Genomic DNA, 23,462 nt, shown 5'->3' on the forward strand with positions numbered 1-23,462 from the left:
TGCCATATGGACAAGCCCAAAAAACTCAGTTACTCTGCTCAAATCCATAGAGTTAATCCATACCTACCTATAGTAACTGAGTATCAGAGGGATAGCCGCGTTAGTCTGTATCCACAAAAACAATGAGGAGTCCGGTGGCACCTTAAAGACTATCAGATTTATTTGGGCATAAGCTTTTGTGGGTAAAAAACCCACTTCTTCAGATGCGTGGAGTGAAAATTACAGATACAGGTATAAATATATATTGGCACATGAAGAGAAGGCCGCCTTCATCTGAAGAAGTGGGGTTTTTACCCATGAAAGCTTATGCCCAAATAAATCTTTTACTCTTGAAGGTGCCACCGGACTCATCGTTGTTTTTATAGTAACTGAGATCATAACGTTGCCCATTTGGGCATAATTGTACTCTCCCTGAAGTCAAATATAACTTTGCTTTTTACTTAAATGGGAACAGATTAAGGCCTATAAGATCAATGAATCCATTTCCAATGTTGTAATGGAAGTTGCTGTTTTACCTTGTAATGAATCATGCTGCCATACAAACTGTCAGAATGGATCAGACCACGGGTCCGTCAGCAATAATCTGATAACCTGCCATAAGGAAAGTTTTCTTCCTGACTCCTATCATTTAGTGGTAGTTTATGGCCTGAAGCATGAGAGTTTCCATCTCTTCCAAATCCAGTTATAATTCTGGTATTCTCGCTGTGAGCAACCAGGCACATTATTTTGTCCTAACGTCATTTTGGAACCAAATTGGAGAGGCAAAACGTGTCACTCACAAATATCATAATTGCTGTCGAGGTAAAAATCTTCTATTCTATGGCCTGTTCTACACTTCAGAGTTTTGCTGGTATAGCTGCATTGGTTAGGGATGTGAAAAAATTGCACTGCTAACTAACACAGGTATGCCAGCAAAAGCCCCAGTGGATATGCAGTTATATTGGCAGAAGAGTCCCTTCGTGCTTGTGGACAAGCTACTGGTGTCAGGGAACTGAACCATAGCTTCACAGCACAAAGGACTCCAGGCCTGCAGGGCAGGCAGTGGCAGGACCCCTTACTGGTCTGGGCAGTCCCTAAAACGTTACACTAGTATAGCTTATTTTGTTTGGGAACTGGTATAAGATACAGTGGCAAAAGAACTTGTTGGTACTGTGTCTGCACTATGAAGGTTTGCTGGTACCAGTATAGCTATGTGTAGACGGCTATACAGGTCCTCATAACCCCCTCATCAATGTAGTAAATGCACTGCTGGACGGAGCTCATAAAGTAAGGTGACTAATATCTGTCACATGTGGTTCCTTCTCCTCTATCCTCTCCCCAGAGGAGAACCATGTGTGCAACGGAGTGTTTTGTTTTGGTCGGGTTTTTAGCACATACATGCTGCTGAGTTTTGGCTTAGGGAAGGCAAGTGGAAGAAGCGCGCCTTTCACTCGGAGCGGGAGGTGGTGGGGGAGGTTTTGCGACGGGCCTAAGCTCCTGTGGGAGTTTGCAAGGACACTTGGCCCAGCAGCAACCATGGCAGATTAGTGGTGGTCTCGGTGTTTGTTACCTGTAGCCTCCTCTGAGCTTCTGCTGTCTTTCTAAAATAGTCAATAGGGGTGATGAATGCAGAAGCAGCAAGTCTTTCTAGAAGGTGAATGCTGTTGAGAATGAAGAGTGTTGTCCTAAAGACAGGTTTCAGAATAGCAGCCGTGTTAGTCTGTATCCATAAAAAGAAAAGGAGGACTTGTGGCACCTTAGAGACTAACAAATTTATTTGAGCATAAGCTTTCGTGAGCTACAGCTCACTTCATCGGACGCAACTAAAGACAGTGCTTTTCTGTTTCCTCCTCCCTCTGCGCTCTCTCACCCTGGACTTCAATGACAGTTTATGGTAGTAAGGAGGATTAGTTACACTGAGAAAAAAATGAATGCACTGTTCCCTGTGGGATTACATGGGCATATTCTCTCTTTTCTCACTGGCATCATGTTTGTTAGTCAAGATGCCTGTATCCTAAACGCTACCTGGAGTATAACTGGCCAAATTAAAATAGCGATATTGCTCACCTCATAACTGATCTTCTGAAATACTGGTAAAGGGAACTGCCCTGACTGTCCTTTGGGTTACACTTGAAACTTTCATGGTATTTGACATACAATCCTGTTCCACACAAGACTTTTTTTTGATAACAGATTTTAAAGTTGTGTGCATTTAACAGCTCTGTCATAATGGTAATATGCAAGCTGCTGCAGTACATTTGGGTTGCTAAGTGCAGTATTTAGCCCTGTTCTCCATGCAGTCAAGCATATCTTAACTCCCTGGATAATGATTGTTATTGGAATTTGCTGAAGAAATTTATGGCCCATATGATTACTTCCACAAAAGAAAACGTTAGAAAGCAAATAAAAAGTCATGAGACTGTTAATTTAAGAAAGTTACTGTAGTTCCTTTGCCACCAGAAAAAAAAAAAAAAAGAGAGCGTGAGAGAGACACCTGTAGCCCTTGTCAGGAGGGGTTGGAATGGAAAAGAATATCACAATTAATCTACAGAGGCCTGCTTCAGATGTGAGTGCAGTGGATAATTCTCTAATTTACCCCAGAGTCCAATACAGAGTGGACAGTGTACTGTTATTCTTGGCCAGAAGGCTATTTTTTCCCCACAACCTTCTGTTCTTTTTCCTTCAGTGGTTGAATTTATTGGACATTTTGTGGTGTTAATCTGTCGACTTGAAGGGCTAAAGAAGAATATTGTAAACCTAGAGCAGAGATGGCAAAAGGATATCGCTAATTAGAATTGGAAAACATACAGGCAAGGACAAGTCTGATGAGAAAGGGCCTCAGGGGTTATAGCCATATGGAGAGGTTAGGAAAGCTGTTCTCCTATTGATGTGTAACTGTAACTCCCATTAATGTTAATCATAGTGTGTGTGTGTGTGTGTGTGTACAATTCAATGTGCATTCACGACAAAAGAGGAAATTCAAAAGGGAGCTCAGCTGAGATTTAAAATCTGCGGGTGACGGAGACGGTGGATACACCTATGAGAGCAGGTGACAGACTCATGGACAAGAACTGTATGGGCTGCAACTGAAAATATCTTAAAGGGATTTGGAATCGGTAATTAATATGTGGCCAGACTGAATAGCAATAGAAGGAGCACATGTGAATATATTCACGGGAGAGTCATAAAGGCACTGGGGCCTGATCCAAAACCCTTTGAAGTCAATGGAAGGGCTTCCATTCGCCTCAATGAGCTTTGGATCAGGCCCTGAGAGAAGAAAAGAATCTGGAGTTAAAATAATGGTGGAGGTGTGGCAATGCACCTTGACTGGCTCGTTGGCTCTCTCCTTCCATTCTAGATGCACATGCGCTGGTACTGAGCAAAGACAGCAAGAAAGAATTTGCATGCATGCTTGTGAATAAGCCCCCGATCCACTTTGCTCGTATTCATGGTTAGAGTTCTGTGGTATCTGGAATCTCCATTTCACAGGAAATTCTGGGATTTTGAAATTAGTTTTCATTCTAATCAGAGCAAAACTTTTGAACTTTGAAATTTCCCATTAAATGAACTTTTGATTGACCCGAAACAATTTTTTAAAAATGTTTCATGGCACTAAAATTGAAACAGTTGATCAGATAAATCAAAACTTTTCAATTTTGGCTTTTAACATTTTTTTCATACTATAAGAGTAAATTAATTTCACAACAAAAAATCAGAATCTTCTGTTTCGACATCACTGGAAACATTTCACCTTGATATTTTCCCCCAAAAGGAGTATTTTGTCAAAATCCATGCATTCCCATGGAAAGCTTTGATTTTTAAAAAACAGCATCTTCAGACTGAAAACTGTCCTTTCGGAAAAACACACCTCTGTTCATGAAATTTGTGATGTATTTGTGAACATTTCCGTCAGCAAGTTTGTAATTCCCCAGAAGATTGGTGGAATTCAGAACCATTGCTAATGCCAGCATGAAAACAAGTATGTGAAATGATTTCCACCCCAGAGCCCCCACCGCCACTTGGAAATCTTTTTGTTGGGTCAGCTGAGAGGTGGAATGGGAAGGGAAACATACATTAGCAGCCACAGCAAAGAGGAAATGCATGAAAAGGAGCCATAGAGGAAGCAGCCTTCACATTCTGCCCATTTTCTGAGGCTACAAACCCAGGTGAGGGTGAGGAGCCCTTTGCTCCACACGTGGGGAGGGTGGAAGGTCAAGCACCAGCCTCTTTCTCTGGGTCTACACAAGGGTCTGGGATGCATGGAGGTATTTGTGGTCTCTCCTGATGCTCTTATGAAGGGTCTGCTGGGTGATGACAACCCTGGGTCTCCTGTGGGTAACTGTGGGTGTGCCCAGGGCCTGTGAGTCTGCTTCACACTGATTACGCTTTCCCTGACCCACTGGCTCAATGCATAGAGAAGCCCATCTCTATCTGAGCCATGCTGCAGCTTGCCCTGTTGTTTCTGAGCCTGCCTTACTACTGCAGTGTTCGACATGGACAAGAGGGGTCAGAGCTCCACGTAATGATCTGCCTTCATCCCAGACAAATTGCATATGGGTGGTCACTGCTGGCAATAGCAAAATAGCCTCATGCCCATGATGCTATGCTTTGCTATTGCTCTCCAGGTCCTGGCCGCGGCGTGACAGCTGCCAATAGCCAGTGCAGGGCGGCTGAGTCGGCACTGTGGGAACCTCAAGCATTCCTTTCCCCTGCTAGTAGACCTGTCCACCTCTTTCGCCACATCTCCCATATATGTTCTCTGGGAGACGCTTCAAGTCACAGTCACCAGCTCAGTGTGGTGTGTTCCTCCAGCCCCAGTAATACCACTTGTTTTGGCCACCCCTGGGACAACATTCATGCTCCCCATCCTCCTCCGGAGTCCTGTGGTAGCACCATCCACCGTTGCAGCAGCAAGAGCACCATCTTCCCTCTCAGAAGAAAAATCATCCATCCATCCATCCATCCATCCATCCATCCATCCATCCATCCATCCATCCATCCATCCATCCATCCACAGCTGAGCCCCACTGTCCTCCGGATGCCCTGACCTTCCTTCCATTCCCTCCTGAGATTAGACAAGGACATTCACCACAGCCTCTGGGCCTAATCTGCATCCCCCAATCCCTACCTTCCTGCCTTTCCCACTCAACTAGTTCCAGAAATCTGCCGTTTCTCTGCGGCAGTTCAACGTGGGCTTCCAGGGGCCAGGCTGTGATGCCAAAGCTGGGCTGGTATTGCCTGTGGCAGGGCTCTTTCTGCACAGAACCTAGCCCTGCACAGAGCCAGGCGACTGTGTTCTTCCTCTTCTGCTCTGGTGACTATCTCCTCTATTCATTCGGGGTGCAATTCACCCTGGGCAGAGGGCCGGGACTGGGCTTGTGAACCCCTCAGAACAGGTTTTAAGTGGGAGCTTGTGCTGGCTCCTGCATGGGGTGAATCTCCCCCAACGTTGGTTGATGATCGGGTGCTGCTCACTATTATTAATTCGCCAGGGCTGGCTCACTAGCACAACACCAGCCACACAAGCACGCTCCCTGTACTCTGAGTGCGTTCTTCCCAGGACATGGCTGGTTCTCGGCAAAGGGCTGTGGTGAATGGTGAGTGGTGGCAGGAGCTAAGATGAGTGAACTGAGCAAATGCGCTTGGCAAATATGTGAAACGGGGTTTGTGTATGCCATTGGAGAGGGAAGCTTAAAGCTGCACGTTCCTCATCCCCTGTATCTCTCTCTCACACATACATGCTAAATGACTCTGATGAATGGTGGTAGAGAGCAGAAAATGGGGATTAATAATTTCAGTGGATGAATTTGGCAGATATAGGTATATAAAAGTGTTATGTATAGTATGGGAAGAGGACATGCAATGCATAGCATTCCCTATCACCCCATGGCAAGGAACCAAACGTGACCTCACCCTTCACAAACACTGTGGCGAGCCACTGGTTGAACGGCAGCATGACAACTGAGGATCCAATCTGTGCACTTGGCAGACAGATGACAGAGTAAGTGGATTTACTCTGAGGTGGGAGAAATTCAGCCATTCCCCAAATCCACCCCTGCCAGAGCCCGGCACTCAGTTAATTCAGGCCACTCAGCGAAACAAGTGTCTGTTGGCAAATTTAGAGACTAGTGCTGGGTGTATACACTCATGGGCAATAATGTGGTTTGAAAGAGACAGCAGAAAATTGAATGCAAAGTATGCTAGACAGGTGGTAAATCTGGTTTATAACTTTCTGCTGCCATCAAGAAGCGACTTGGCTATTTTTAAATCTAGGGTTCATCTAGCCCAGTATAATGCCTGTTCTTGGGCAGAAGCAAGATTTTAAATGTTTTAATATACCCTTGGCCTGCTTCTCTCCTCTTTTTGTCCCTGAAGTGCTTCTCTGCCCTCTCCTGGAGAGATTCAGCACTTCCTCTGTTTATAACAGTGGTGTCCAACCGCATTGCCACATAAACCCAAGCACAGCCTTGTGTGGGCCACACAGATTCTACAGATTTTAATAAGATTTAAGGTCACTTGTATTGATTTATATTTTAACTTCAGCTTGTTTCATATGTATTTAGATAGGTTGTTTCTATGTACTGTATTGTCTATTGAACACTTGGGTAAAGTATAATGATATAAACATGATGACAAAACACTAATGAATCAGCCATTAGTTTATTATGTTGAAGCAGGTCGCGGGCGTTATGAAATGCTCTGGTGGGCCTTGTTCGGCCCATAGGTTGGGCACCCGGGTTTATAACATGTCATTTACTCAGTCAAGGGACAGAAACAGTATCAGGGGTTCCTGATCTCAGCCACGGTAGTGTAAATCTGGAATGGCTCTGTTGAAGTCAGTGAAGTCACTCTGGGTTTCCATTGGTGTAATAAGAGATCAGAATCTGGTTCCAGATGCCCCATGGGTCTGGCCAAACAGCGCAAGTAGGGTGAAACTCTCCCCTGTGTAGAAAACCAGCACAAGGCCTGGACACCACTAAAGTCACACTGTTGAGGGCTTAGATGGGACTTGAGTGGTCCATAAACCTTGGCTTGCTCTCTGCTCAGGGGTGAATTTCCGCATGGAGTGTGTTGCAAACAGTACTGCCAACATCCCAGTTCAAAAATCATGAGTTAGGCCCCCAAAACTCATGAAATTAAAAAAAATACACTGTGAGTGCTTTTTATTTGCTTTGTGACTGTAGTTCACACGTCTGAGTTTTTCTCCATAACCTTGGGGGCTGGAAACGGGCTTTTTGAATGAAAGCTGAGAGTCTCATGCATTCAAATGACTCCAGGAGCTGGGGCTTTAAGAAAAAACACCAAATATTACAAGACTGGAGTTGGTAACACTGTTTACATGTAGCTGTCAGTAATACGCCATAGTCAAAAAGTGTTTGTACAGATTATTTGTTCAAGAGTGATCCCCAAAGATCATATTCTTCAAAACTCCAGTGTGTTTGTGACTAATGCACAAACAGAAACAGGCGCTAAATATGCTCAGGAGATTTTGTTTCTCCATCTCTAATTACTCTGGGATAGATTTTACCTCCTAAGTAGTAGTTTAGCTGGTGAGTAAGCCCTTTGACTTAAATCGGACTCTTTACAGGGTAAGGGACTATCTGGCTAGTGAGGCTGGTGGAATCTCGATCTTATATTAACAGTAATGGCATGAAACATTGAACCCATTTATGGCAACGTTTAAAAGGATCTTCTACGCGAGCCACGAGGAAGTACAAAGGCAATGGAAGCCTTTGCCTCAGTACCTTTTTGGTTTGGTGGCTGTAGAAGTCAAAGCTTTCCTACAGTGATGCAGTGAGAGATGATTGCTTTAAAGGGGGGCAGTCTTAATGAAGGCCCTTGCTGTTAGGCATGAAGGAACAATGGATCAAATCACAGTCCCCTCCTCCCCAATGCACGTGCGCACACGTGCTCACACACAAATATATCCCTGGGGAGTTGATGCATAGTATTTCTTTTGTCCGGGGTTGATCATTAAACAGTGCTGTCAAGAAGTATATCTGATGGGTCCTGGACTATCGGGTGGAAATCACAAGGCACTCGTGCAGTGTCATTCATCTGGTTTAGTTTCACTGTACTCCTGCACCATTTGTCTGTCCAAGGCCTGTGATGGTAATAACAGGGCTGGTGGCTTTTCTCCCACTTCCTTTTTTTCTCCTTTATCTCTCTCCCCTTCCCCCCCGGCTGATGGATATGCAGAGTATGTGGGATGAAGCAAGTGGTACTGTCACTGAACTGATGGTGTTCAGTGACTCCTTGAGCTCTTGGCTGGTCTGTACTGCAGGAGCCTGACACCCTGACCACTGAGGCATAAAAAACAGAGCATTGGAAGCCTCAGCCTGTCAGGCACCAGAGCGTCCCCCAGAGAGGCCCAGAGATGTGTACACAGAGGGGGGAGGGGAGCAGAGGCTGGGGAGGGGCGAGGAGAGAGAGTGAGAAAAGAATCAAGCAATGAAACGTTGGCTTGTTTCTACTGATGCTCATGCAGGAGCACGGCTGATTATTTCAAAAGCAGAGCCACCTGCTCAGTAGCATGCATAGCACAAGAACGGGGAGAGCTGGGTCTTCCTGAGCTGTTAGCTAGGAGGGGATGGGGGACGCACAAGATCCAGACTACAGTGCATGGGAAATCTAGCGAGTTCTGCTGTCTGGTCTCTTTGACAAGCCTCAGCGTGATGAGAGAGGTCCTCTGAGAAGTCAATTGTTGCACATTTTGCTGGAGGAGGATGCAAGGCACACTCAGGATGGCTGCATGGTGCAGCCGTGCTCGGGATTGGGGTTGTTGGCTCACGCTTGGAAGAGTGAGGCTCGAGTTCTCATTCAGATTCTGGATGCCGTGTTCGGGGTGGGGGGGTCTGGGTGAGAGCTCCTGATGGGTGGGATGGGAACCTGTGGAGTGAGCCATACAGCTCACTGCGCTCTCCTTGTGCCATGCTAAATGATAGGCTGGGAACTGGTGGAATGGTCCATGGGTCAGATATGGCAATTCACACTGTCCTACATCCCGCCACTGCCACAATATATGCCACAGTTTCAGGGTAACTGCATCTATATTCCCCCTCCGTGGTTGCTTGAGGGAGCCCTTTTAACTGTTTCTGGCTCCCAACCATCACCTCTCTTGGGTGGAGACCCGAGTCTCACTCCCTCCTGACCAGGAGTTTTAAGGCTGCACAGCTCCCTAATCTACCCTGGATATCCACAGCAAACCAGGCTGCCTAAAAACCCCAGTGCTTGCGCTTTGCTTTCTCTCCAAAGGCCAGGGTAGTGCCCACAGTTATCACACATCTCCTCCTTAGTGTATTGATTCAAGGGTAAAAGCATTACAGAGAAAACATGAAACCGGTAAAAGTTCCTACACCCTTGCCAAAATGTTTACCAGAGCTCTGGTAGGCTTTAGTCCTTCAAACCCCACAACTGGGTTTTCCCCATGGTTATAAGTTCATCTGTCTTAGATCCAGAACCAGTACAAAAGCTGGGCAAATCAGCCATTTCTTTGTACAGCTTGGGCTTTTGATCTTGGCCTTCTGAACAGGTAAAGAGCAGACAATAACCCTGTTCTCAGGGCTAGCTTCAAAAGGCTGGGTTTTTGTATGACCAGAGTTGGGTAGCTTGCATTAACCTCTGCCTAGGGATTCCCCAGGAAGTCCACTTAATGTCCCAAAAGTCTATACTTGTCTGGCACAGGTTCAGTATAGTCTTTTGAACTCCCAGGTCTCACGTCTGTCACATCTCTCCTGCCCCCCACCCCCAGGGAGGCTACATACAATTCCAGTCCCCAATAATACATAAACTTGATATAATTAGGTCTTTCAAGGATATTGCAGGAAATTGCCATATTTGTCACCAGTTCCTGCTGAAGATACCACGGTACATCCACACCTTGAATACTGCATACAGTTCTGGTCGCTCTGTCCCAAAGAAGAGATATTAGAATTGGAAAAAGTGCAGAGAAGGGCAATGAAAATGACTAGCAGTATGGAACAACATCCATATGAGGAGAGATTGAGAAGACTGGGACTTGTTTGTTTTAGAAAAGAGAAGACTAACGGGGGGCGTGGGATGTACGATAGATGTACAAAATCATGACTGGTGTGGAGAAAGTGAATAGGGGAGTGTTATTTACCCTTTCACATAACACAAGAACCGGGGTCACCCAATGAAATTAACAGGCAGAAGGTTTAAAATAAACAGAAGGAAATATTTCTTCACACAATGCATAGTCAACCTGTGGAACGCATTGCCAGGGGATGTTGTGAAAGCCAAAAGCATAACTGAGTTCACAAAATAATTAGCTAAGTTCATGCAGGATAGATCCACCAATGGCTATTACCAAGATGGTCAGGCACACAACCCCATGCTCTGGGTGTCCCTAAACTTCCCACCGCTAGAAGCAGCTGGCACTGGTCACTGTCAGAGACAGGACACTGCGTTAGATGGACTATTGGCCTAACCCAGTATGGCCATTCTTATGTTCTTATCAGTGAGTGTAATTAGGGTAACTTTGACTTATTTCCTGGACAATGTTTAAGCCATTACCTTTCATAATTTCATATTTCACCTATGCATATAATAAACATTCTGTTAGCGAGCCAGCATATGTCCTTCAAAAACCTGTACAGTCGTTTAACAACCATCCTGTGTAGTGTCCTACATTAGAATATATGGGTCTGAGCTGTCTGATGCCCCCTCTTATCCTTGTTCTCCCAAAACCTTTCGGTGGGAATTTGAGACCTGCCCCCCTCCTTCCCCAGTCAGACTCCCAGAACCTTCGTTAGTGTCCATATTGATTAGGCTGCAGGCAGGCTAGCGGGATTCATCACCCACATCTGATTGCCTACTAGCCTCCAGGGTTTTGAAGGACTAAAACTTACCAGAGCTCAAGGTTGGAGTTGTGGTGAGCTCTGGTAAGCTTCTTAGCATGTATGTAGTTCTTTAATTGTTTTAATATCTTTTCTCTGCAGTGCTTTCACCTTATGGATAAACATGCTTGCTTAGAAGGAGATGTGCGGTAACTTGTACCTGCCTGCAATACACTGGTCAGAGCCCTTGGAGAGAAGGCAAAGTGCAGGTGCTGGCTTGTTTAGGCAGTCTGGTTTGCTGGGATTATTACAGTGTAGATCAGGGAGCTGTGTGGTTAAAACCCCTGGTTAGGATGGAGTGAGATGAGGGTCTCCTCCCAAGAAAGGTGATGGATAGGAGCTGGAAACCTTTAAGTGGGTGCCCTGGAGGGGTCACAGCGACCATTATGCCCCATATAGGTGCAGTTACCCTGAAGCTGTGACAGCCCATTTATCTCATTACCCTGTCCTTGTGACCTCTCCCTGGATGTGCTGAGGTTTGGTGGAGTGGCCCAGACATCTCATCGGCCTGTCCTTGTGCCACGCCCATCCTGGTGGTTTTGGTTATTTTAAAGTAATATTTTAACTGAGTTTTTTTATTCTAGTTGCTCTCCTCAACCAGTAAAGAGGGCAACCACCTCAGTGCACAAATCTCGGCATGTCTGTCTGCTCAGTGGGAAGAACTTTGTAAATAGCGTGCATCAGGTAGGCTGTGAGGTTGGTATAGAAATCCTTCGCCACAGGCAATGTATCCGGGTGATCAAGCAATTGCGAGGTAACTCACACTGTGGAGCTGAACTGTCCCTAAGCACTTGAGGGAGGGACGAGGGCTCTGCATTCACCCTACAGTTACTCAACATTTTGTTGTCTCACATGGTTTGAGGGAGTCCGTGCTAGTCTCAGCTAGAGAGGGAGTCTGGAGCAAGCTGGAAACCCAAAGGAAAATAGTCGACGTTTGGGTTGAGCAGGCAGTCTCAACTGCAAAGAGAGGGAGCCCGCAACTCAGTTGTAAAAGGGGCTCATTAAGTGACCCTTCTCTGAAGCTGAATAGCTGTTTGAATTTAGTTGAGTCGAGCCTGGGTTGCAAATTCCAGATGGCTCCTGTTTTTCAGCCTGATTCTTCCCTTCCTATATACAGCGGGTTTTGGCAATGTTAATTCACCTTGGGAAATGGTAACGACACCCCAGTATCAGGTGATGGTCAGAGCGTTACAGCATGCTGCCCCTCCACCCTTCAGCTGCTGATTCATCCTACCAGCACCAGGCATGTCTGACATACAGTCCTGGTTCCGTCGAGCCCTTGTAGCACTGCCCTATCACTGGAATGTATGTGTAAACACCTGGAGGACGGTTGTCCCGACTGACATGTTCTGATATGTATTGTGTCAAATCTGTGCCCACAAACACAGAACACCGGGACCTCTCGTTAAACGACCCGGCATGCCCCTTAGCTGATAGAACCCAGACTAGGGTGACCAGACATCCTGATATTATCGAGTCTGTCCCAATATTGGGAGCTTTGTCTTATATAGGCAACTATTACACACACCCCGTCCCGATTTTTCACACTTGCTATTTGGTCATTCTAGCCCAGAGAATGACTGCAATTGGTAGTTGTTAATAGTCAGCTAATAGACACCACTAGAGGGCGACATAAAGTCTTCCTAGTGGGCTTTCTGACCCATGACACCTACATCCACCACCAGTGACAGCACAGGTGCCCCTCTCTTCCCCATCCCATAAATCATTCAGTCACACACATTAAATGCATAACCCATATTGACACTGGGAAGCTCCATTATGTTTTGTTATGACAGAGTAGTCAGTGTAATGCATCTTATTTATAACACTCTTCTCTCATCCCGCTCTTACTTCTTTCCTCTTCTGCTTTATCTCCTTCCCCCTTCCCAAACCCTTCCCCTCTTTTCACTCTCAGGACCATTTTCCCAATGTTCCTCATTGGTCCTTTGCCTCCTTGCTTTTTTCGAGATAGCTCATTTAAAAAACAAACAAACCAAGAATGAACATTAAGGCAGAGTTAACCTTCGGGTATTGTATATCGTGTCCTTCATCATTCAACAGGACAGGGAACAGAGAGGAAACGTATACGCTAGGCACTTTAACAGGAATAGAAATTTGGGAGCAACTCCATTTCTAGTCGCTCACAGTAATTAACAGAGTTGAATAGAAGCAGTAATAATAATAATAATTAATAAACCACCCAAGCCTTTTACAGAAGTCTAGTAAAGATGTACTGGGCCCTTTAAGGAGTAATGTTTAATAATCTGACATTCAATTGTTTGAATCTTTATTTTTCACTTCTATTCCTGTGAAAGTGCCTTAAGCCGCCAATTTTGGAGCAGCTGTTGGAACCACCAAAAACCTATGAGTTTTTAATGTTAAAGAAGCAACCGTAGGGACCGAGGAATTGCCAGACTGGCTCAGACCTGAGGTCCATCTAGTCCCATATCCTGTCTCTGACAGTGGCTTGGAGCAGATCTTCAGAGGAAGGTGCAATCAGCCTTGCATTAGGCAGGTGTGGAACAATCTGCCCCTACAGTAGGTCTTCTCCAAGTCCCTAGTTAACAGAGATCAGTTTAAATCCTCCTTCAAAATGTATGTGATTTATTTTAGCATTAACTCCTTTAGCTTTGGATACACCTGGTATCCATATAAATCTCCAATTCCTTTTTGAAGACTGCTAAGTTTTTGGCCTCAACCATATCCTGTGACAGTGAGCTCCGCAGTCTAATTCCATGATCTATTTGTGTTTGCCTCCTTTTATTTTCATTGAAAGTCCTTTAGTTCTTGTGTTACAGGGGCAGGGAGAACAAAAATGGCCTATCTCCTTTCTCTAGATCAGTCATCGATTTTTATGGACTTCTATCATGTTCCCCCTTGTCTCCTTTCTAAGATAACAATCCCCATCTTTTCAATCTCTCTTCACCTAAGTTATTTTCCAGGCCCTTCATCATTTTCATTGCCCTTTTCTGAGCCCCCTCCAGTTCTGGAATATTCTTTTGAAGATGGGGTGACCAGCACAGAACACATTATCCAGATGAAGCTGAGACACTGTATAATTTTTTTTGTATTATTCTCCATCCTGTTCCTTATGCATCTTGTTTGCTTTTCTGACTGTAGCTTCCCATTGAGCAGAGGTCTCCTTTGAGCTGTCTGTAATGACATGGCATTTCAACTAGAACTAGTTGGGAATTTTTTGACAATGGTTTTTCTGTTGAAAAATGTCAATTTTGTTGAAACATACATTGTTTACGAGAAAGGGGTGGTTTTGATGAATTTCCCGATTTGGAAAAAAGTTTCAAATTGTCAAAACATTTCATTTTGACACTTTGGAAATGAAAAAGGTCTGGTTTTGGTTCTAAATGGATTTTGTTGTTGTTGTTTTGAAATTTAAGTTGATTTATAATAAAAAAAATTTAGAATAAAAAAGATCAAAATCAAAATGAAATGCTTCAAAATGATTGCAATGAAATCTTTCAGTTGACCTGAATGCAGGTTTTTTCTGGTTTTTTGATTCATGAATTTTTTTGAGTTTTTTATTTTTTGTCCCCATTTTGAGTGGGAATAACTTCTGAAATCCCAAATCCACAAGCTGTGTTACCCAATTAAAAGAGGAAAAGTACGCATAGCATTCTCTGGCTTTATTTCATACTCTAGTTAAGTCTTGTCTCAGTGTATATGCCGTGAGAAGCGAAAAGACAGATTAAAAATAACTGTACATTAAAAGAGGAAGACAGACCCTAAGATGAAGAAAGGGGTCACATGGGTAGGGAGCCAGGGTACGACTCAGAAGGTGCTAGAAAGGTTACAGCCCAATATGGTGGCCTCAGCTCTGTAGGCCAGGAATCCAAGATGGCTGCCATTGCACAGCCCAACATGGCAGCCATTAGCCACGGAGGCCAGGAATCCAAGACGGCCACCATTCCACAGCCAAGATTTTGGCCATGAATACCAAGACTCAAAATGGCGACCATTCCTCAGAGGCTAGGTCAAGCCTTTGACTACAGCGGCCATTTTGTTTCTTCACAGACAGAGCCAAACATAGGCCAAAAATGGAGGTGGAGGGATAGCTCAATGGCTTGAGCATTGGCCTGTTAAACCCAGGGTTGTGAGTTCAATCCTTGAGGGGGCCATTTAGGGATCTGGGGCAAAAATTGGGGATCTGTCCTGCTTTGAGCAGGGGATTGGACTAGATGACCTCCTGAGGTCCCTTCCAACCCTGATATTCCATGATTCTATGACCTCCTCCCAACAGATACAGCAATAAAGTTTTGGCTCATGTGAGCACAAGACAGTTCAGATGAACATACTAGGACTGGCAAGAATCACTTCTGAACTTCTTCCTGGCTTTTGTCAGGTGGCTGATGGCCTTAATGTTTTGATGACCGTGTGTGTGTGTGTCAGAAAAAAAATCATTCCTGGCAGATTGTAGAATAATAGTAATTATTATTTGAATTGTGGTAGGTGCTGTACATACTCATAACAAAGTGATGGTCCCTACCCCAAAGAACTTACAATCTAGGTATCAAGCAAGAGATGAGAAGTGTACAGAACAAACAGCTGGGGAGAGCAGAAGTAACAGTGAGACAATTCTGAACAATGTGGTAATGCTATGAGCTCACGTGATGCTTTGCATGGCTGGAGCTCAAAGCCCTACACAGACATAAGCATCGTTATCCTGGTTATAGAGAGGGAGAGAGGTCCTGAGGCTTGCCAAAGGTGATGCCGTGAGTCAGAGGCGGCAGTTTCCTTGAACAAACTGAGATGGTTGTGTCCATGTCTAGTGTGTCTAGAACTTTAACTGCTCCATCTCCTCCAGCTTTTGGAAAGCTTGGCTGAAGAGATACGCTGTACCTCTTGCCCTCAGCTTGGCCAAACTGGGACCCAGATGTAGTAAGGGGAAAACTTAATTCCAGGGATGAGGCTCAGCATGACCCCAATCCCCCTGGAGTTTCTCCTGAGGGTATCTAGCCTTAGTGTTCCCTATCCTGGTGAAACATAAAAGGAGCTGGAAAGATTCCCACTAGTTTGGATCAGGCCCAGCGTGAGGACCGTGAGGAAAATCAAGAGGAAAATCAAAAGGAAAACTCTATCCACTGATTTAGAGTTTGTTTTCTAACAAGTGTCCCAATTTCCATTCCCCAGGGAACCAGGTGGACCGTAAAGCCTACAATAAGAATTGCACTGGATATCACCTAGACCGCAGACTGTATTTAGTTGCTTCTTCCCCCTCGCCTCATCAGTGTGTGTTTTATTGCAAAATTACCATTTGTTTTGTTTTTTCTTTCCCTTACTTAGGGAGCGAGTTTTCTGGAAGTCCATACAGCCACCCACAATATTCAACATACAATGACTCCTGGAGATTTCCCAACCCTGGATTGCTAGGTGAGTTTTCCTACCTGCGTTTCTACAGGAACAGCCTGCTCACTGCAGCTGCATATATCCTCACTGGATGTTGGGCCAGCTCTGGCCTGTGTGCACGTCCAGTCATGGTAAGTGAGAAGCATCTCCTTGCATACTCTTGTGTCCCCTTGTTGGATTCCCTCTGACTGCCCACAATGACAACAATCCTGCTTCAAGATATACTAGTACAGACTCCTGGGCCAGCATGGGGTCCTGTCTCTCTGCTGGCTGTTCTCTCGCAATCTCTCTCTCACTTGCATGCACGCATCACACTGCCTCATACCTTTCCCCCATTCACTGACACGTACAAGATTCAGATTGGTTATTTTGTGGGCTACAGAGTCCCTTGCCTGCAGAACATGGTACGGTCACTGTGCTGTTAAAAAATAACAATATCCTGGTATTTGTAATCAACTGAAAATGTTTGTTTCCAAATTATAATAAATAGTCTATGCCAGAATACAAGACCAGATAATTGCCTGCAAGGTTAGTTTAACCTGCTCGTCTCGCTCGCTACCAATGCCCATTCTTATCAGCCCCCATTTCAATTTTGCTTTTGCCACAGATCTGGGCTCTATTTCGGGGGGGGCTTCTGCTAGCAGGAACCCCGACACCTGTGCAAAATCTTTTCAGCTTGAGAGGAATCTCCTGAGCCCAGGGTCTGTGCTAGCATATCCTCATGCAGAATGGGGGCTCTAATCCACAGAGTGAACATGATTCATTTTACACCACTGTCTCAAAAATTGGCTCCCTTTGACTTTGTGTATACACACAGCACATAGTAAGGAGAAATTTCCTGCAGTTTGCATGGAGGAGGTAGGCAAAATACCAATTAATTGTCCTCTCTCAACTGTAGGAATAGAGTTTTCCAGATTTATGGATGACAGGCGGATGTATGTGACCACCAGCAGTGGAATAATTTTGAATTTTTGTCTTTTTTTGTTGTTGTTTCTTTGTTTTAAGTAATTGAACCTCTAAGTAACTGAGCTACCCAACCTTTGTTCGTCATGATTCTTGTTGAGCTCCTTTGGGAGTAACAGACAGCTACAATGCCCCATGCCATGGTACTGGAAGAATACTGCCACTTGCAGTACTATAGTTAAGGGTATGTTAGTGCTTCCCTCATAAATCAGGGGCCAGATGCTCCACTGATGTAATTTTGCATAGCTCTACTGAAGCCAAACAACCTACATGGATGTAAATCCATGTAGGATCTAGCCCAGGAGTTAATATAAAACTTTGATTTGGATGCATGAATCCACTTTAACCGAGACTGGTAAAAAGAGAGGGTGTTTTTTTCCGCAACTCTTTTCAAAGAAAATGACCTGGTTTTAAATTGTACAATTGTAGCAAAATCCAACAGCAGCTCGTCACCCCTGTAGGTGTTCTCCGGGTATGGAGGGGGTGTTCTGTATGTGCAGAAAGCTAACAGCAGCAACAAAAACATGTCATTTGAAAAGGATGCCATCTGCAAAGTCGCTATGGCTAAGATTCTGAACCCCTTACTCACATTGGAAAGGAATTACTTACACAAGTAGCCTCATGTACTGATGACATACTGAAGTTTAAATACCCCTTGAAAACGCACTGCTACTTTGATATCTACAAGTAATGATAATAGCATGCTTCTATGGAAATTTCAGATGGATAGAAATATATCGAACAGAGTGAGCTGGACTCTTGGCCAGTATAAATTGGCGTAGTGCTTTGAAACCAATGGAGCTACACTGGTTTGCACCAGCTGAGGGACCTGTCCCAGTGTCTTGAAAACGTTGCAGTTCGATTGAACTGAAGCAAAAGATTCCCCTTCATTTTAATCCCCTATGTTACAGTCACTTCACAAAAGCACTTCTGAGCCATTTTGAAAATTTTCTGAACAGTGTATTTGTATGATGGGTAAGGCTAAGATTTAGTCATGGCCCATGACCTATTCATGAGATTTACCAAAAATACCCCTGACTAAATTTCTACTTCTGGGGCCCCACTGCTCTGGGGGACCCCTGCTGGGAGGAGGGCCTGCTCTGGAGTAGAGGGTTGACTGCTTCCTGGCTGCTGCTCCCAGGGACTGCTCTCCGGAAGGCCTCTGGGCACCCCTGGGGCTGCTGCTGCAGTCCCCCTGGGACCACTGCTGCTCTGGTGGTTCCCCAGGACACCCACAGGACCACTGCTTTGGCACTCCCTGGAGCCAGCCACACCGGCTGCTGTTCTGGTGGATCCCAGAGCCAAATGCCCGGGGCCGCCTGAGCAGCGGCCAGTGCGGCTGGTACTGGGGACCGCCAGAGCAGCTGACCCTGGTTGCTCCAGCAACGGACGGTGTGGCTGGCCTTGGGGCGACCAAGCAGCTGGTCTTGGGGCCAGCTGCTCAGGCGGCCCTGAAGTCAGCTACACCAATCGCTGCGGAAGTCACGGAGGTTGTGGAAGTCACAGATTCCATGACTTTCTGCAACCTCTGTGAAAGAATCGCAGCCTTAATGATTGGCTAGGAGGCAACAAGAGCCATGCAGAGTGTCAGCAAAAGAAATCTAAGCTCAAGATTTATCCTTTGGAGCCCGATCCTCTGTCCTCTACTTGGACAAGGCTCCCGCTGACTTAATCAGTGCCTCAATGAGAGTAAGGAAGATGGTTCTGGGCCCCAAGTCATGGTTTCACAGGACTTATTACTTTCATAACAATATGAGTTAGGGAGTGAATGTTGGCTCCAAATTACCATCCAAACTCAGAATGGCCTAACTGGTGTGACTCTACATTCCTGCAGCCAAGATTTTGGGGGGTTCTTTTAACTCTCTAGAGGATGTTTTCACTCTCTTGAGACCAGCGTTCATGCAGTATCTGATTCAAAGCCATGGCCCTTACAAAGTTAATCACAGCATGCAGTGGCAAGGCTTGTTTTCCAAAGTCCCACTCCCTTATTGAGAGGACAGGGTAACACCTTGAACACTTAAAAGAATACACGTTCAGTGAATTCTCTTTGCTGGTTAGGAAAGAATCGTATCAACAGGAGTTGCAGCAAGCTGAGATTTTGCCAGTCCCTAGTGCATCCTTTTGGGAAACAGAAACTTGGAAAAGGGGAGCACTTAATCACAAGAGGCTGTGAGAAAGGAAATTTCAGCATGAAAAATGATAGATGGGGAGCAGCACGAAAGATAATGGGAGTCAAGTGAGCTAAAACCACAGGTGACCTAAAGGATGGAATTGCTGGCTCCTGGGCTTTTCCTTCCAAACATGCATTAGCCGTGAAGCGTGTTAGCTAGTTTCCCTCCCTTAGGGTGGTGTTTTACTATTAAATGGGACCCAGTAAGTTGAAGTAGCTGATCATTCAGCAATACCAATTCTGCACCTGTATACACACACGCCTCTTTGTTCTGTAGGGCTAATCCTTCCATAGCGCACTGCTGCCCACATACACCCCTGGGCTCAGTTCCGTTTTCATACTGGTCCAATAGAGGTTAACAGTGTATGTCCTCACCAGGCTAATCTGAACGCAATGTGCTATGGCTCTTGTAACCAGGCCGAGGACCAAACTAAAGTAACCTAATCAGAGTGGCTGATGTGTATTTGTTTTCTTCAGTATTTTTAAATCACTGGACAGGTGCTGAACAGGCAGAGCCATCTAATGCCAGCACAAGTCATTTTCGCTGTCTGGAGCCTTCAGGCCATTCTGTTCGATACTACTCAGTTTCTTATACTGCTCTGATCGGCCTGGTACCTGAGCATCTTCCTCTGCATTCAAGTGACGTAATCAGCCTCGTGTGTCAGACCCCTGCAGGTTTGCAGGCTTTCAACTCTGAAAAATAAGGACCCAATCCTGCACCCACCGAAGTCAGCAGGAGTTTTGCTGCCAACTTAGTGGGAGAGAAATAACCTCCTCAGTTTCAATATGAGAGGGTCTTCTGAGCGCAGCTTACACCTTAGTTTTCACTCTGAAAGTTGTCCCGCTGCAGTGACCAGTTATCAGTGTGTAATTACGTAGCGAGCAGTCATAAGGCTAGGTGCATCCTTCTTTGTTTTCCACTGCAGTGTTCAAATCATAAAGGCTGCTGTGATTTGTGTGAACACACACACAGACACACACACACACACGGTCAGTTATTGTTATTGAGGTCTAGCGAACCAGCCTGTTTAAAGTCTACTTACCACAAACATGCTAAAAGTGGATAATCGCAACACAGTCTAATGAAGAAAAATGATTCAATTTAATGCTGGTTTGTTGTAATAACTTCTTTACCATTTTCACTCATTACTTTCGACTGGATGTTGATCACAGCAGATTTTGTTTGATGCACCGTTCCCACTTCTGAACTGACGTGATTTGTGTGCATTGTGAAATGTAAGTGAGTATGACAGGGTTCCCTTTTGGACAGACTTGAGCTATCTAGCTGTTGTTACAGGAGACAGGGTCACAAGATCGACAATATTGGCATGGCTTCATATGAGGTGAAAGGGTTTGGAACCAGTCAATTAGGATTAGAATCAGTTCTTCAGGGGATTTCTATAAAAGGATTAGAGAACAAGTATGTGCCAGAAATGACTGTGTCAAGAAATAAATTGATGATTATATGAATTAGAAAGAAAAAATGACAGAAGAATGGACAAGTTTATTCTAGATGAGAGGGTAATGACAGGGGGAGAGAGTGAATGTTTTGTGATGTGATGGTTTCATTTTTCACTTTAAATACAGGCCTTTTTGATTTCACCGCAGAAATGTGAAGTGGAGAAAATCAAACTTACAAGAAATGTGGTGCTGTTGAGCCGCTTCAGAGAAATATTGGGCTTTAATAACTGCACTGAGTCAGAAATGTAATGGGGGCAGGAGGAGGCTGGAGGAAAATGGCTTTTCGTTCTTTTAGTCCTGCGAGATTCAGGGTGGAATCCTGGCTCCCATGAAGTCAAAGTGAATTTTGCCATTGACTTCAATGGGGCCTGGATTTCACCCTCTATTTCTTGTCCGGCAATGATCTACTTTTTTCTCTGAATTTTCTTTGTGTTTTTGCCTTAACGTTGAGACCTGCTTGGTCACTCCGTTCGGTTTCATCACTCTGAATCGCTAATTAATTGTTTAAAGGCAGAGCTTTCCCTAAGCCTTGTCCTTTGGTGGTGCTGGATCTGGAATCCCAGCTGAAGGATGCGTCTAGACCAAAGGTGGGCGAACTATGGCTCCTGGGCCACATCCAGCTCGCAGGACCGTCGTGCCTGGTCCCTGAGCTCCCGGCCGGGGAGGCGCCCCGGCCCCTCCCCTGCTGGTCCCCCTCCCCCACAGCCTCAGCTCGCTGTGCTGCCAGCTCTCTGGGCGGCGTGGCTGGCTCTGGCCGAGCCACGTGGCTGCGAGCTCCTGCCGCTCTGAACGGCCCAGTAAGGGCAGGGTTGGGTAAGGGGGTGAGGGTCCCGGGGGGGCAGTCAGGGGACAAGGAGCAGAGGGAGGTTGGATGGGGTGGAGGCTGGGGGGGGGGGGTTGGATAGACGTGGGAGTCCCAGGGGGCCTGTCGGGGGGTGGATAGGGGTCGGGGCAGTCAGGGGGCAGGGAGCGGGGGTGGGGGGTTGGATAGGGGGAGGAGTCCTGGGGGGCCGTTAGAGGCGGCGGGTCCGAGACGGGGTGGTCAGGGAACAAGGAGCAGGGGGGGGTTGGATGAGTGGGAGGTTCTGAGGGGGGCAGCCAGGGGGCGGGAAGTGGGAGGGGGCAGATAGGGGCAGGGCTAGGTTATTTGGGGAGACACAGCCTTCCCTACCCGGCCCTCCATACAGTGTCGCAACCCTGATGTGGCCCTCGGGCCAAAAAGTTTGCCCACCCCTGGTCTAGATGGTTGGGAAATCCTGCCTGGGCATCCAATGAGCTGTGTTGTCCTGACATCTCAATTAATCGTAGGGCGGGGCAACCAGTGCACTAAATTCTAGTGACTAGAAAAGGACTTTCTTGAACAGTCTCCTGTTTTTTAAATTGATCTCACATTGCAGATGGCTCCAAAGCAAAACCTTGGCTTTGAACACCTCTGCGCGTTGAGGCACAGATTGGTCGGAAATAGAAGATAGAATCCCATTCTTGGAGGGGAAAAATCAAACCAAATGAAGATTTTGTGCTTCATTGGAAATGCGCCTGGTTTTTTTTTCCTACAAAAGAAGTGGAACAGAACAATTTTTTCTGTTTAGTTTCTAATTGAAAAAAATTGTTCCAGTTTTCCAAGCTTTTTGTTGTTTGTTTCCCCACTGTCTCTCTTTTTATTTCCCCTTTTTGGAACAGGGAAGGAGGAGGTAAAACAATCAGTGGAAGTGGGGGGAAAACCCAAAGCCCCAGATCTTTAACAACCAAGAAACTAAACGGAACTTTTTCACTTCAATATTTTTAATATGACTCTTCTGACCAAAATAATAATTTTTCATTAAAATTTTCAATTGGACTGAAAAGCCATTCCCGCCCCCCCCCTTTTTTTGGACTAGCTCTAATTGGAACTGTTCAAAAATCACATCCAGCACAATGATCAAACCAGGACCTTCAGCACCCCTCTGAGGTAGTTCCTCAGGTGTGTTATCTCCATCTTCAAGATGGGGAACCAAGGCACAGAGAAATTACATGACTTGTCCACCGTCACAGAGGGAGGCTGTGGCAGAAACAAGAATTAAATGCAGATCTTCTGGGCCCCGGTATCTAAGACACAATGTTCTCATTCCTCCCTTAGAGCAAGTTTCTGCCCTTGAGATTTGCCTTTCATTGCAGCCTTCCACCTGCACTACAGGGGATTCCCTGCTCTGCAAGATAAATTTCATCGAGTCACACTGAGCAAAATTCTGCCACCCTCACTTGATCCAACCCCCCATGCAAGTCAAAAGGCATTTTGTTCACTGGAGAATCCACACTGAGTTCCTCCTGAAAAGGAACACGCATGTACTGCTAGCTGCAGACCTCTGAATGTTAGGGGTGCTGCTCCTGGTATTCAGCTGGTCTCCATGGGGTAGCATTTGTAACACTGTTTGAGAATTTAAAGGATCATATCAGATGAAGGGTGTGTTCCTCCTCTTGCCGTGCACGTACAACACTAGTTAACACTCATGAGTTTGAGTGCATGAAACAAAGGGAATTAGTTTTTCATGTGTCTCAATGAAATTCCTTTTAAACATTTCTTCTATATATACATTCCCTCCACCCCCCCCATCCTCATATATCACTTCCTTTTGAACTACACTGGCATCGATCCAGTCCATACTTGTTGCTCTCCTTTATGAACTCTGAAA

At 45.5% G+C, this 23,462-nt stretch overlaps 1 protein-coding gene across 3 annotated transcripts in view; it reads left to right on the top strand.

Annotated features, from left to right (window-relative positions):
• The window catches only part of PAX5 (paired box 5), a 321,622-nt gene that overhangs the window by 199,451 nt on the left and 98,709 nt on the right, over window positions 1-23,462 (top strand). For all 3 annotated transcript variants that reach the window (XM_073345749.1, XM_073345747.1, XM_073345748.1), the window contains exon 9: window positions 16,137-16,223. In XM_073345749.1, coding sequence (XP_073201850.1) covers window positions 16,137-16,223 — 87 coding nt within the window. The remainder of the gene's footprint in view (window positions 1-16,136; window positions 16,224-23,462) is intronic.

This window comes from Lepidochelys kempii, chromosome 5, assembly GCF_965140265.1.
Source record: "Lepidochelys kempii isolate rLepKem1 chromosome 5, rLepKem1.hap2, whole genome shotgun sequence".
Lineage (NCBI taxonomy): Eukaryota > Metazoa > Chordata > Testudines > Cheloniidae > Lepidochelys > Lepidochelys kempii.